This window comes from Caretta caretta, chromosome 5, assembly GCF_965140235.1.
Source record: "Caretta caretta isolate rCarCar2 chromosome 5, rCarCar1.hap1, whole genome shotgun sequence".
NCBI lineage: Eukaryota > Metazoa > Chordata > Testudines > Cheloniidae > Caretta > Caretta caretta.
In genome coordinates, this window is record NC_134210.1 from 90,635,247 (window position 1) to 90,650,651 (window position 15,405).

At 47.5% G+C, this 15,405-nt stretch overlaps 1 protein-coding gene across 27 annotated transcripts in view; it reads right to left on the reverse strand.

The window, feature by feature from the left end:
• The window catches only part of AOPEP (aminopeptidase O (putative)), a 412,311-nt gene that overhangs the window by 296,969 nt on the left and 99,937 nt on the right, over window positions 1-15,405 (reverse strand). For all 27 annotated transcript variants that reach the window (XR_012668547.1, XR_012668548.1, XM_075128662.1 and 24 more), the window contains one exon: window positions 880-1,128. Coding sequence is in view for 25 of the 27 variants with exons in the window: in XM_075128662.1 (XP_074984763.1) it covers window positions 880-1,128 (249 nt within the window). In the remaining 2 variants the exon portion in view is untranslated. The remainder of the gene's footprint in view (window positions 1-879; window positions 1,129-15,405) is intronic.

Sequence of the window (15,405 nt, forward strand, 5' to 3'; positions counted from 1 at the left end):
ACATCAAAGTATAGAAATGAATGGGAAAGAGAGATGAAATTTAATTTGACTAATGGGGAAAAACTCAGAGGCAAATGCTCAGTGAGCTTACATTTCCCTTCCCTATGCCTTATTAAAGAGGAAGATCATAACAAGAGATGCAAATAAACTGTCACTGCATGAAGCAAAATTATATCTATAACATCAGTTCAGTGAGAATAGTGGAGCAAGCTAGTACTGATGGGAAGCTGGCATTGTTACCTACTAGATAAAAGGAATCCAGATGCAGCTATTTACACTAACTCCACCAGTGCAAGCAGGAACAAATAAAGGCTTGCTATCATTTGGTCTAATAGCCTACAAAATACATAAGAAAGCTTTCAATTTTCAAATCATTACAGGCTGACCACACCAGAGGAGTATCCTTCAATGTCTAAAAGGGGAGCAACTGGTTCACGACTAAGGCTGAGTACTTTGCCCATGCCATCTGAGGAATAGCACAGATGACAAATGCAGATGTGCCCATGAAGAGTATGTCTACACAGACCACAGAAGCGAACCCCCCAGCCTGGGGCTGACGGACTCTAGAGCTCTAAAAATAGCTGTCTAGGCAGTGCTTTGAAGTTGTGGCTTGGGCTGGAGCCTGGGCTGTGAAGGTGAGGCAACCTCAAAGCACTAACTGTACAGCTGTTCTCAGAGAGCTATGGTGAGCCCCACTAGCCCAAGTCTGTTGAACCAGGCTGGGGGGCTCTCTTCCAAGGGCTGCACAGATATACCCCAACTTACCCTGTCTGACTGGTAGACAGGCCGAGGTGCAATATAGAACAGTGAAATGATGCTGCAAAATAAGAAAGTTATACACAGAAAAACAAAATAATTATATTAGAGAAGTTTCTGTACCTGGCCATTCCCAGACTGGAAAAGTTGGAAGGGACTATCAACACATCAATCCTGGAAAAGGGGTGGGTACCCAATATAGCATGAGCAGCTGACAGGCACTGAGGAATCAGCTCAAGAAGGATCTCTGCACAACGATCCTTAAGGCACCATGGAGCAAAGACTCGATGAGGAATGACTAGCTGAGAACTGGCAGCAGGATTTTGGAAACGGCAAGGATATGCCACATGACCACAGCTCCCTTTGATCAACCTGACAATACCACAAAATAAAATGGTTTAGTTTGACATTACAAATACATGTAGTTAAATATGTGTGCAAGAGGTGAGGAATTTCTGCAGACATCAAGGACCTAAAGCTACAGATAGGTCACATGCAAAGTTGGCTCTTTTGTATGCTCACACTGTTCATGTCAATGCAGTAGTGAAAAACCGCAGGCAAAATTATTATTGATATGCTTGGGTAGAACTGATTTGGCCACTCCAATCTAAAATAAATGAAAGTGGTAACATCTTGTTTTACAGATGTCAAAAGAACATGCTTGCAAAATGCATTCACTATTCAAGACAAAACTTTGTGTATGTTTGCATTTTATAAAAAATAAATACAGAAAAGTAAATGGACAAGAAAAAAACATACAGCTCAAACTAAAGCAAAGATTCAGAGAGTTCCTAAGCTAAATATTTTTGAAACACTTAAATATTTAACCAAGTTACAAAGACAGGATTTACTTTTGTCAAAGAAAAGAGATCTGATTCATACTAAAATCAAAGTTCAATTTTTTAAATTAAAAATTCTTCAGACAGACAAACTGTAAAAAATTGTTCCTATTACACAAAATAGCAGATTTAAATTCAGTCATAGCACAACACAAACCCTCTCTTTGGTTTCAAGTTGCAACTTTGGAGGCTGATTTATTGTAAGCACTAGGAACAGTACTATTTGCAGGATCAGCCTCCAAACTAGTACTTTTCTATAAGCTATGATTACTTTTGCTGAATTGATGGCATGTAGCTAGCTGAGTTAATAACAATGAAATAACACCAAGAATGACATTCTTTTAAATCTACTTGGTTAATTTACCTAGGTCAGAGCACAATTAGTAAAGTTGAAATTTGACAAGGTTTTCTTTTTAGGAGGTTTGCTTTTAAGATATATTGGATATATTTCACACTTCAGATGAGTTTATACAATTTTAATGTACAATGTATCTAGAGCTTGAAATACAATGTGCTCGGGTAGCAAAATCAGAATAGATAAATCCCATTTTAAAATTCACTTCTTTAAGGAATCCTTCTTTACGGTCCTTCTCACCAAAATATCTGCTCATTGTTCCGTACCTGACCTACTGTCCCATGATTTATGTTTCTCTTGTCTACCTTTGGCGCTCCACTCTGGAAACTGTTGTTACTCTAGGGAGGGCTGGCTAGCGAACACTGTCTCCCTTCAGGCAGTGTCCTTGTGTCTTTCTATCATTTGCAAAGCAAATAATACATACAACTCCTTCAAGTGCAGGTATCTGAACTGGAACTGACACTTGTATCCAGTTATTTATGAGATATTCACTTTATGCCGCCTACAATCAAAATATTTTAACATCACTTTATAAAGTTTGATAGAAAAAAATATTAAAGATGTTTGAAATGGTGGAGCAATACGAGGAAAGAAAAGTTATGAACAGTTTTAGTTTTCACATCAAGAAGAAGCAAATTAATACCTCCAGAGGGGGACAATGACTTGGATGAGAAGGAAATAGATTATAAAGTTGCTTGTAAATAACAGGATCTTTTCCCCTTTTTTATTGAGAACCAGTGTAATTGACTAAATAGCCAGCTGATGTTCCATTACATACAGGGACAGCATTATCATAATAATTATTTGTGTCTGATAGCTCCCACTATGTGCTAAAGGTGCTGTACAAACACAAAAAAGACAAGTGTCAAGGTTCCTCCCCCACTCTGAACTCTAGGGTACAGATGTGGGGACCTGCATGAAAAACCTCCTAAGCTTATCTTTACCAGCTTAGGTCAAAACTTCCCCAAGGTACAAAATATTACACCCGTTATCCTTGGAATGGCCGCTACCACCACCAAACTAATACTGGTTACTGGGGAAGAGCTGTTTGGACGCGTCCTTCCCCCCAAAATACTTCCCAAAACCTTGCACCCCACTTCCTGGACGAGGTTTGGTAAAAAGCCTCACCAATTTGCTTAGGTGACTACAGATCCAGACCCTTGGATCTTAAGAACAATGAACAATCCTCCCAACACTTGCACCCCCCCTTTCCTGGGAAATGTTGGATAAAAAGCCTCACCAATTTGCATAGGTGACCACAGACCCAAACCCTTGGATCTGAGAACAATGAAAAAGCATTCAGTTTTTACAAGAAGACTTTTAATAAAAAATAGAAGTAAATAGAAATAAAGAAATCCCCCCTGTAAAATCAGGATGGTAGATATCTTACAGGGTAATTAGATTCAAAAACATAGAGAACCCCTCTAGGCAAAACCTTAAGTTACAAAAAAGATACACAGACAGAAATAGTTATTCTATTCAGCACAATACTTTTCTCAGCCATTTAAAGAAATCATAATCTAACACATACCTAGCTAGATTACTTACTAAAAGTTCTAAGACTCCATTCCTGTTCTGTCCCTGGCAAGAAGCAGCATACAGACAGACACAGACCCTTTGTTTTTCTCCCTCCTCCCAGCTTTTGAAAGTATCTTGTCTCCTCATTGGTCATTTTGGTCAGGTGCCAGCGAGGTTACCTTTAGCTTCTTAACCCTTTACAGGTGAGAGGAGCTTTCCCCTGGCCAGGAGGGATTTCAAAGGGGTTTACCCTTCCCTTTATATTTATGACAACAAGTGATACAGACGGTGGGGAAAAGGTATACAACATCCAAGTCAGGAGGTGGTTGGCTACATCCTCATAATATACGTTTTAATAAAGTGAGGATTCTAGGAGGAAACTGAGTGCAAAAAGGGATAGTTACATTGTGGGCCAGTTCAAGGAGGACAGAGTGGCAAGAAGATAACTGTGAGAAAAGCAGACAGCATATTAAGGGTGGCAGGGGGATCACTGGTGGAGCAGTGGGGACAGGATAAACACATCTAATATTATTCTCAGCAATGTCAAATGTGAGGAATGAGATATTGTTTGGAGGTACACAGAACATTCATAGAATCATAGAACTGGAAGGGACCTTGAGAGGTCATCTAGTCCAGTCCCCTGCACTTGTGGCAGGACTAAGTATTATCTAGACCATTCCTGACAGGTGTTTGTCTAACCTACTCTTAAAAATCTCCAATAATGGAGATTCCTCAACCTCTCAAGGCAATTTATTCCAGTGCTTAACCACCCTGACAGTTAGGAAGTTTTTCCTAATATCCAACCTAAATCTCCCTTTCTGCAATTTAAGCCAATTGCTTCTTGTCCTAACCTCAGAGGTTAAGAAAAACAATTCTTCCTCCTCCTCCTCGTAACAACCTTTTACATACTTGAAAACATATCAGGTCCCCTCTGTCTTCTCTTTTCCAGATTAAACAAACCCAATTTTTTCAATCTTCCCTCATAGGTCATGTTTTCTAGACCTTTAATCAGTTTTGTCGCTTTTCTCTGGACTTTCTCCAATTTGTCCACATCCTTCCTGAAATGTGGTGCCCAGAACTGGACAGTCTCATCAGGAAAGCTTGCTTTTATAAAGAAGGTAAAACATAGGCCCCAGAGGATTTTTCATTAGTGAAGAAACTTCTCTATCGTTCAGATACAATTTGCTTGTTTCTAAATTGCTGTGATTCAGCCTCCAACTGACATAGAACAAACACTGAACTCCCATGAGGGAGAGTAAAAAAAAAAAAAAAAAAACCTACAAATGGAAAATACTTGCTCTTGCAGACTATTGCACACAAAACTCTTTACTGAAAAAAAAAGCTTCATGTAGTCCTTAAAGCATCAAGAGTCCTCTGATCTATTCCTTCCCTTACCACTAACTATGTGATCTGGGGCACATAGCTTAAATTCTCTGTGCCTCAGTCTACCCATTTGTAAAATGGAGATAGTAATGTTTACCTATCACACTGGGCTGTTGTGACTCTTAATTTATGTCTCAAATGCTATGAAATCCCTGGATCAAAAAGGGAAAAACAAACAAATAAAATCATCATCATATTTAAAGGTACTTGAATAACTGAATTTTCCCTTTGTCACTACAACTAACAACATATTTTATTGCCGCAAATCAGCAACAGTTACAGATCATAAAGCATTATATATATTAAAGCAGAATGTACACTGTAAAATAATTACAGCATATGCATTTCTATAGAGGCAATATACAACATATCACATTACAAATAGTGTGACAAAGTTCCTGCTCTACCTTGGTGGGTCTTGCGCTTATTGGTGGATTTGGTTGCCTTGGAGCTTCACGGCAGCCCTCAGCTTGGCCATTTTTCTGAACCCACAGTCCAGGTCGACTCCTCCTGTATCTAACCAGGAGTTGGGAGGATTTGGGGGGAACCCAGGCCCGCCCTCTACTCCGGGTTCTAGCCCAGGGCCCTGTGGAATGCAGCTGTCTAGAGTGCCTCCTGGAACAGCTGAGTGACAGCTACAACTCCCTGGGCTACTTCCCCATGGCCTCCTACCAGCACCTTCTTTATCCTCACCACAGGACCTTCCTTCTGGTGTCTGATAATGCTTGTACACCTCAGTCCACATTCTCACTCTCAGCTCCTAGCACCTCTTGCTCCCAGCTCCTCACACACACCACAAACTGAAGTGAGCTCTTTTTTAAACCCATGTTGGGGACACTGGGGCATGGCCACTAGGTAACTCGAGGGGATGGAAGACCACAATTGTCGATGAAGCCCCCTCGCACTAGGCCCAGGTGTCCTTGGCCCCCACTCCCGCCTGGAGGCACTCGCAGCAGCTCTGCGTACTAGGCCCAAGTGTCCTTGGCCCCCCCACCTGGAGGCACACACAGCAGTTATGCTGAGGATCTGCAACAATATGTTGCAGAGTCAGATTGCCTGAAACTAAGCAAGGCCAAACAGGGCAGATATGGAAGAACAATGCTGAATAAAGCTGCTTTATGTATAGTTTAACAAATGATACAGAGAATCAGGGAACTAGCTGGGAACTGGATTGGCTGGCTATATGGATACTTGGGGCAGCTTGCTATTGGATAAGTACGCTGGGAAAAAGGATGTATAAAAGCCTGTGTAACTTCCTGCTCTGTGTGCAGGATTTGAGATTTTATTCTCCCTGTACCTTTTTGCAGCTGCAAATAAACTTTTCTGCTTCTCCACCCCGTTGTGATTATTGGGTGTAGCACACCGGGTAACGAACCACTCAAGCTGTTGTTCAGCCTCTCGGCACTGGGTGCCGGCAACAGCTTTTGGCGTCCCTGGGTGGGCGACGAGGCTGCAATTTAGCCTTGCCCGGACCCTTCCTGGAGGTCTAGGATTGCGGCGAGAACCGACGCCCAGCGCGCACCGGTTCATCGGGGGCCTCGGAGGAGATGCGATTTGATCGACCCCAGAGGGCACAACGGTGCAACACACTCATATAGTGGAGAAGCAGTTGTGGACGGTGGTGAAGAACCGGTCCCTTAGACATGGGGGAGGAGCAGCTGCAGGCCACAGTGAAGAACCAGTCCCTTGGATAAGGTAGGAACCTTTTAAAATCCGGATTATATGCTCTGTTGGAACCTGGGGACGCCCAGAGTTACCCTGTAGGTATGGGACAGGGACAGAGCTCAGGGGTTAGGGCACGGTGTACGCCCCTAGAGTGCATTCTAGCAAACTGGAAGGTATTTGGTGCGGATCCGATGACTAAGAGCCAATTAAAACGATTCTGTACAGTTGACTGGCCTCAATATCAACTAGAGGACCAGGAGTGGTGGCCACCAGGAAGGTCAATTAATTACAACACGATCCTTCAGTTACTCCTGTTCTGTCAGAGAACAAGGAAATGGAATGAACATATGTATGCGCATTTGTTTCTGACTTTATATACTCGACCAGATATTTTACAGCACTGTAATCTGACTCCGACTGGTTCGGTAGCAGCTAATGTTAGTCCCCAGACCCCCACTGTAATGCAGAGCCGGTGTCCCCTTCGGCCCCTACACCCACACCTTGTAAGTCCCCAATGGGTTGGCCTATACCCCTTAATCACCGAAACTAAAGTCGCCCGGTCTGGATCGGAGAGGCGTCCGGCCACGACTATGCAGGTTTATACTCATGTGCCCTTTAATCCTGTGGATTTGGCTGCTTTCAAAGCACAGGCAGGAGAGTTTTCCACCAACCCAAGCAGGTTTATATCAGTCTTTGAGGGGTGGCTCAGTAGTCACAAGCCGGACTGGGATGATTGTAACATCCTCCTGCAAACCCTTTTGTCTGAGGTTGAAAGACAACAGGTTGTGTCCAAGGCAAGGGAGGAGGTGCAGAGACGGTACGACCAGGATCATATTAATGTCCCTGACCCGGATGCACAAGTCCCCCGAGCAGACCCCAGGTGGAATCCAAATGATCATGGGGATATGACCCGCCTTACCTCCTATAAGGAGTTGCTTTTACATGGACTCCGTCACTCGGCTGTCTGATATAATAATTGGGCAAAGCCATATGAAGTAATGCAGGATTTAAAAGAAAGCCCAGGGGCCTTTCTACAGCGTATTCGGGACACCATTCGACAGAACACTAATGCAGACCCCGATGATCAGGCAACTGAGTCAATTATTAAGGGAATTTTTACGAGCTGAGCAGCCCAATATTAAGAGAAAGTTACAAAAAAAGGAGGATTTAATGGACATGACCATGGCACAAATCTTAGAGACTGCAAACCGAGCTTATAGTCTGAGAGAGACAGAGAAGGAGAGAAAGCAAGTGAGACTGATGGTAACAGCGGTACAGGCCGGCACTAAGAGAAGTGGCTGGGGAGGAAGGGGTCGTGGACGCGACCGTCCGGGCCCGCAGGAGAGACGACTGGGTTGCAACCAGTGTGCCCTGTGTCTACAGGAGGGACACTAAAAAAAATAAGTGCCCAAAAAGAAAAGAAAAGGGGGGTGCCCCTATGATGGCGATGGTGGAGCAGGAATAGGGGTGTCAGGGGAGATGGACCACCCTACCCCTGGAACCCCAAGGAAAGATGGGGTGGGAAGCTCAGAAATAGATTTTTTAGTGGACTCTGGAGCGGCCCGAACTGCCGTAAATCAGCCTCTTCAGTTGCCAGTAGCAGATTCCCTTACTGTGGTGGGAGCCACAGGCAGGGAAACCAAGTGCCCAGTGTATGCCGCAGCGGAATGCACTTTGGGAAACAGGACTATATCCCACAAGCTGGTATACCTCCCTGAGTGTCCAACACCTCTGCTGGGACGGGATCTACTTTCTCGCCTCGGTGCCACCCTGCATTTTACTGAAGATGAAATAACCCTTACCTTACCCCCTGAGAATGCATGGATCATGACCCTTGGAGTTGAACCCTCAGCCATGCAAGCCCCAGAATGGAGCCCGTGGGAAGACCAGGTGTACCCCCTCGTGTGGGCATCAGGGATTCCAGGAAAGGCCACCCACCAGACCCCCATTACTATTCAGCTTATACCAGGGAAAGGCCCAGTGCAAGTAAAACAGTATCCAATCAAGAGGGAAGCCAGAGAAGGTTTACAGGAAACTACAGATAGATTCCTAATGTATGGTATTCTCTGGGAATGTCAGTCAGCCTGGAACACTCCCATTCTACCCGTACAGAAGCCTGATGGCACGTAACGGCTGGTACAGGACCTAAGGGCAGTCAATGAACGGGTTAAGACTCTGCACCCTCTTGTCCCTAACCCGTACACCTTATTGGCTTCTATAGGGGGACAGTATACCCATTTTTCAGTCCTTGATCTGAAAGATGTTTTCTTTACCATCCCAGTTGCCACCCCGTCACAGGAGATCTTCTCCTTCGAGTGGGAGGACCGAAAAAGGGTTAAAAAGCAACTTTGCTGGACAGTGTTGGCCCAGGGATTTAAAAACTCCCCCACCCTCTTTGGCCAGGCTCTGGCCAGGGACCTACAGGAGTGGGATAATGAGGAGGCCCTCCTTCTGAAGTATGTAGATGATTTGTTAATTGCCACTGTGGGCCAAACACCCTGCCTTAAAGCCACCGTGAGCCTTCTGAATTTTATTGGACTCCGGGGATATCGGGTAGCACGGAGTAAGGCTCAAATTGCCCTCCCAGAGGTACGGTACCTCGGGTTTCACATACGGCAAGGGGAGCGTCAGCTTTCAAGCGAAAGAAAGGAAGCTATCTGTCAAGTTCCTACCCCAAGTAACCGTAAGCGGCTCAGGGCATTTCTGGGTATGGCAGGCTTTTGCAGGATATGGATCCCAGAGTTTGGACTGTGGGCTAAACCCCGTACGACTGTGTAAAAGGAGCGGATCATGACCCCTTATATTGGACCCCAGAGGCTGATAGGGCATTTAAAATCCTGAAAAGAAAATTGATGGAAGCCCTGGCTCTGGGCCTGCCGGATCTCTCTAAGCCGTTTCAGTTTTATGTACATGAACGAAGGGGGGTGGCCCTAGGAGTGCTTACACAGCTGTTAGGAGCATGGAGACATCCCGTGGCTTATTTTTCTAAGCAATTGGATCAGGTTGCAAAGGGTTGGCCGGCACGTTTACGGGCGGTCGCAGCTACTGCCCTATTGCTTGAGGAAGCCGAGAAGCTAACATTGGGAGGGGTTATGCAAATCTATACTCCCCATATGGTCCGAACCTTATTGGATGCAAAAGGAGGGCTTTGGCTCACCCAGGCTCGGATTGCTCGGTACCAGGCTAAGCTGTTAGAGAACTCTGAAGTCACCTTACAGCCTTGCCCCTCCCTTAACCCAGCCACTCTCTTGCCAGAAACAGAGGAACAGAAACATGACTGTTTAGAGATCATAGATGTCCAGTACTCCAGCCGTCCGGATTTAAAGGATGTACCCTCCCAAATGCAGATTATGAGTGGTACACTGATGGTAGCAGTACTGTAATAGATGGGCAAAGGAGGGCGGGTTATGCTGTTGTGACCCTCCATGACAACGTGGAAGCTGAAGGTTTGCCTGCTGGGACCTCTGCCCAGCTTGCCGAACTGATAGCCCTGACCCGTGCACTTGAACTGTCAAAAGGAAAGCGGGTCAACATTTTTACTGATTCAAAGTATGCTTTTGGTGTGCTGCATGCTCATGCTGGCCTATGGAAGCAAAGGGGAATGCTGACAGCCCAAGGCTCCCCAGTCGAGTACGGGCCCCAAATCCTCCAGCTCCTAGAAGCCGTACAACTTCCCTCGGAAGTGGCGGTGGTACACTGTAAAGCCCATCAAAGGGAGGATCAAGATGTGGCCAGAGGTAATGCCCGGGCAGATAGAGAGGCTAAGCATGCTGCCACCCTGCCATCCCCTCAGACTGAGAATGCCCATATGCATGCCCTTATCCCATCAGTAGGGGAACTTCCAACCCCTCAGTACTCTGGGGAGGAGAGACAGCTAACTGACAAACTCGGTCTCTGGGAAAAGGACGGATGGCTCCATTCCCCAGAAGGGAAGGTCCTCTTACCAAAGGGCCTAATCCGGCCAGTGCTGCAGAAACTACATCAAACCACTCATGCTGGCAGGGAAGCACTTATCCAACTAATGGGAAAATACTTTATCACTTCCGGACTCCGACCCCTGGCTGCCCAGGTACAAGCAGACTGCTTAGTCTGCCAAAAGAATAACCCCCGACCGGGACATCCTGTGCCACCAGCTGCCCTAGAACCCACTCCGGGCCCTGGACAAGTGTGGCAAATAGACTTTACTGAGTTTCCCCGGACCCAAGGGTTCAAATATCTCCTTGTTATAGTGGATCGGTTCAGCGGATGGCCAGAAGCCTTCCCATGCCGTAACTGCACTGCCAGAACAGTGGCCCTCAAGTTTGTTAAGGAGATCATTCCTCGCTTTGGACTCCCCCTGTGGATGGAATCTGACAACGGGACACACTTCACGTCAAAAATCATTCAAAGCATCTCACATGCCTTACAGATCCCCTGGAAACTCCATACGCCCTGGAGACCGCAAGCCAGTGGTGTAGTGGAGCGTACCAATCAGACCCTTAAACGGCATCTCTCAAAAGTGTGCCAAGAAGCCTCACTGCGATGGCCTAATGCTTTGCCCCTCGTCCTACTCCGTATCCACGTTCTCCCAAAGGGTAGATTAGGGCTCAGTCCCTTTGAAATTATGTTTGGAAGGGCATGGCCTATGAATGGCACCCCAGTTCTGTCAGGGGAATGGGAGTTGGGTAATGTTTTTTTGTCACAGTATATGTGTTCCCTGTCTGCTGTTCTCTTGTCTCTTCACAGGTATACCAAGGATTCCCAGCCTCTCCCCTTGGACACTCCCATCCACTCATTACAGCCTGGTGACTCTGTGCTTGTTCGCACCTGGAAAGACTAGCCTCTCCAGGAAAAGTGGAAAGGACCCTATACCGTCCTGCTGATCTCCCATACAGCGGCAAAGATCGAGGGACACAAGAACTGGATCCATCACTCTCGTCTGAAGGCAGTACCCGCCCCCTCGTCAGCAGAACAGTGGACCGTCCAACCTGCTGACTCCTCATCTAGTGCCTATCTCGGGCTAAAGCTACTGTTTAAAAGACACAAATAGCGGGCACCTTAATGCTAAAATGGGCCCACCCAGGTACTGGAGACCCTGGGTTGGAAAGACTCTGGTGATAATTAATTGGGTAACATTGTTATTCTCTGTATTGGTATTTCCAAACTGTGCATATCGGGAGCATAACTCCTTTGTTTTGCTTGCGCACCATGTTGCTAATTTAACAAACCAGACTGATTGCTGGGTATGTGCTCCAACTCCACTATCCCCCAAAACGGGAATGTCCCTTGACATGCTGCCCTTGACCCGAGCAGAATTAGCCACCACCAAAGAGCAGGAAAGAATGGACTCGCCGTTCTGGAACAAGACCTCTTTACAGCAGGCCACCTATCAGGACCAGGAATATTCAGTTGCAGTACTCACTGAGGGAGTGTTAGGTTTTACCCGAAACCAATCTGATCACTATGGGCGTCCTGTGGGAAAAAGCTCCTGTGTTATTACACAGTGGGCTGATGGGTACTGGATAAAGACCAACAGGGGAGGCTAACAGTGTGGGTGTAATGGTTCCTCCCCTTTTAGGGAAACTCTTACAAATAATCTTACCACAAAAAAGGGTTTGGAAATGTAACTTGCCGTCCAGTTAACATCTCCAATGTAGCAAGCCAATGGTGGGTTTGTAGTGGTCCCTATGGCGAGTGTAATTTGAACGGCACAATTAGAAATGCCCCCACTTGTACCCAATCAGGAGGATGGGATGCCCCCCTAGGGGCATATGAACTGTTTGGAAAAGCAGCCTTAAATATCCCAGGAATCCCCTTAAGAAACAGTCCTTACTGGGCCCTACAGGGTCACTATTTTGTATGTGGCCGAAAGGCTTACAAGGTGCTGCCAGCCAACTGGACAGGTAGCTGTTATATAGCTCATGGAGTTCCTCATCTTTCCATAACTGCCACACTGCCCAAGGGAAAGATTAGAAATGCCCAAGACACCTCTGTTGAGTCACGAGAAAAGACCCTGCAGCGACTGACTACAGCATTGGAGGGCAATATGAAGAATCCCCTCACAACCGAGAAGCTTGTAGGGTGCTCTGTACTGGGAATAGCGCCACTGTTTACCGGGCCAGCCACGGCATGCATAGGCCACTATACTATAAGGCTGCAGATGGTACTTGAGAAGGTGGCCTTAGAGTTAGAGGACTCGGTTAGTGATTTAGGGTCAGCAGTAAAAACATTAAATAAAGAGATACAGCAGCTCAGGACGTTTTCCCTCCAAAACAGGCTGGCTTTGGACTATCTCTTGGCATCCCAAGGAGGGGTTTGTGCCCTCATCGGGCCCCGATGTTGTGTATATGTAAATGATAGCAGTTAGGAGATCTATGAAAAGGTGATACAGGCTGAGGCCCATGCCCGAGCCGGAGCACAGGCTGCTTATACTGCCCCAGAGAATGATTGGTTGCAAACCTTGTTTTCAGGCTGGGGTTTGTCGTCTTGGCTTGGTGGTTTATTTAGCCTGCTATTGAAAATTCTCTTTCCTGTATTGCTTGTATTACTGGTATTATGCTGTGCAGTATCATGTGTTAGGGCCCTTTTGCAAAAGTTAATAAGTCACTCTCTTCAGGGCTATCACAAAGTGCTTATGCAAAGTCCTATTGTAAAGAAATAAGTTTCCCAAGTGAGAAAACTCAGAGCCAAGGTTGTTGAGTGTTCTCAAAGGGGGGAATTCTTGGGGACATTGGGGCATGGCCACTAGGTAACTCGAGGGGATGGAAGACCACAATTGTCGATGAAGCCCCCTCGCACTAGGCCCAGGTGTCCTTGCCCCGCCCCCCCACCTGGAGGCACTCGCAGCAGCTCTGCGTACTAGGCCCAAGTGTCCTTGGCCCCCACCTGGAGGCACACACAGCAGTTATGCTGAGGATCTGCAACAATATGTTGCAGAGTCAGATTGCCTGAAACTAAGCAAGGCCAAACAGGGCAGATATGGAAGAACAATGCTGAATAAAGCTGCTTTATGTATAGTTTAACAAATGATACAGAGAATCCGGGAACTAGCTGGGATCTGGATTGGCTGGCTATATGGATACTTGGGGCAGCTTGCTATTGGATAAGTATGCTGGGAAAAAGGATGTACAAAAGCCTGTGTAACTTCCTGCTCTGTGTGCAGGATTTGAGATTTTATTCTCCCTGTACCTTTTTGCAGCTGCAAATAAACTTTTCTGCTTCTCCACCCCCTTGTGATTATTGGGTGTAGCACACCGGGTAACGAACCACTCAAGCTGTTGTTCAGCCTCTTGGCACTGGGTGCCGGCAACACCCAGGTGACCTGATTAGCCTGTCTTAATTGATTCTAGCAGCTCCTTGATTAGAACACCTACACTAATCAGCCTGTCTGTCTTAATTGTCTCCAGAAGATTCCTGATTGTTCTGGAACCTTCCCTCTTACCTCACCCAGGGAAAAGGGACCTACTTAGCCTGCTCTCCTGCTGCTGCCCTCTGGCCTGGGCTTTCCTTGCTTTTTGCCCCTGCTTTCGGCTTCCCCCCGACCGGGCCAGACGCTCTCCCCTCTTTCTTTTCTTTTTGTTGTTTTTTTTCTCTTTCTCTGCTGTTCCTAGAGTGCTGGCCGGCTGTTAGCCCCGCCCCGCCTCGCCTGCCCTCGGACACTGCTGCTGCTCCAGCTGAAACCCCCCACCCCGAAGGGGGGGGGCCTGCCAATCCGCTTCCCTGAAGCGGGGGAGTGGAAGGACCCAGCCCCCAGACCCAGCCGCTTGCTGTTTGTCTGTGGATCCGTCTCCGGTCGAGAGGACTCTTATCACTTGCTCCGGCATTTCTGGAATGCAAAAAAGAAAACCTGGAACAAACAGAGAAAAAGCAGTCCACTGGAGGAACACCGCCCAGGGAATCTACAAATCGCCGTGGAGGAGGCCTAAGACTGAGTAACTTTCGAACTGTGCTCTCACGTGGGGGGAGGCCTTAATTGTGTCTTAACTGTGTCCATCTGTGTCCTCCCAACCCCCACAATATGATCTTCACCCCCCCAACTCTACCATCTTTGCTGGCTAACAGCTGCCTCTGGACTCAGATGCTCGCCCTGATTTCACTGTGGGCCAGAAGCACCAGCCAACCAAACAGGACTCTCTGGACAAGTGTATGGTGGTTCATGTGCCCCCCCCCCGAATTGTCCACCCCACAGCTTGTCCCTTTCTACCTGACCCCAACTCCTGTTAATCACCTGCCACCGCCCCTGGTGGGGCATCGGCAATGGAGGGCACCGGGGTGACCTCCGCCACTGCCATGCCCATCGCTTCCCCAGATTCTAGGGAACCCCCCAGCTGGCGGGAAAGGCCAGGGCAAGAAGAAGGGGAAGGGAGCCACTAAAACCACGGGGCCCCCCATGGCAGGGGCCACCCACACTGCTGCAGCCCCACCACCGACCACGGCGTCCTCCCCGGCTACTCCCTCCACCAGCTCTGCAGCTGTCCCTCCCTCAGCCCCCAGGATGTATGCCTGGACGGTGGCAGCCCCCCCGCCTGCCGCCTCATCATCTCTCCCGCCCACCACCTCCACCACCATCAATAGCGGCCGGGGCCCCTTTCCCACCATGACAAGGAAGCACGGTGTCTGATGCCTTCTGGTGCCCGCCTCGCCCCACGTGGAGACCTACATGCGGGCGTTGGCGAGGGTGGTGGGGCCCTCGGCCATTGTGGCGGCCTCCAAAATGTACGGGAAGGTCGTTTTCTTCTTAGCATCAGAGGCTGCTGCCCAGGAAGCGGTGGAGAGGGGCCTGGCAGTGGGGGGGATGTTTGTCCCTCTAGAGCCACTAGAGGACCTGGGCGTCCACCTGGTCCTGACCTCTGTCCCTCCTTTTCTCCCCAATGCTGCCTTGTTACCCGCCCTTTCCACCCTGGGGAAACC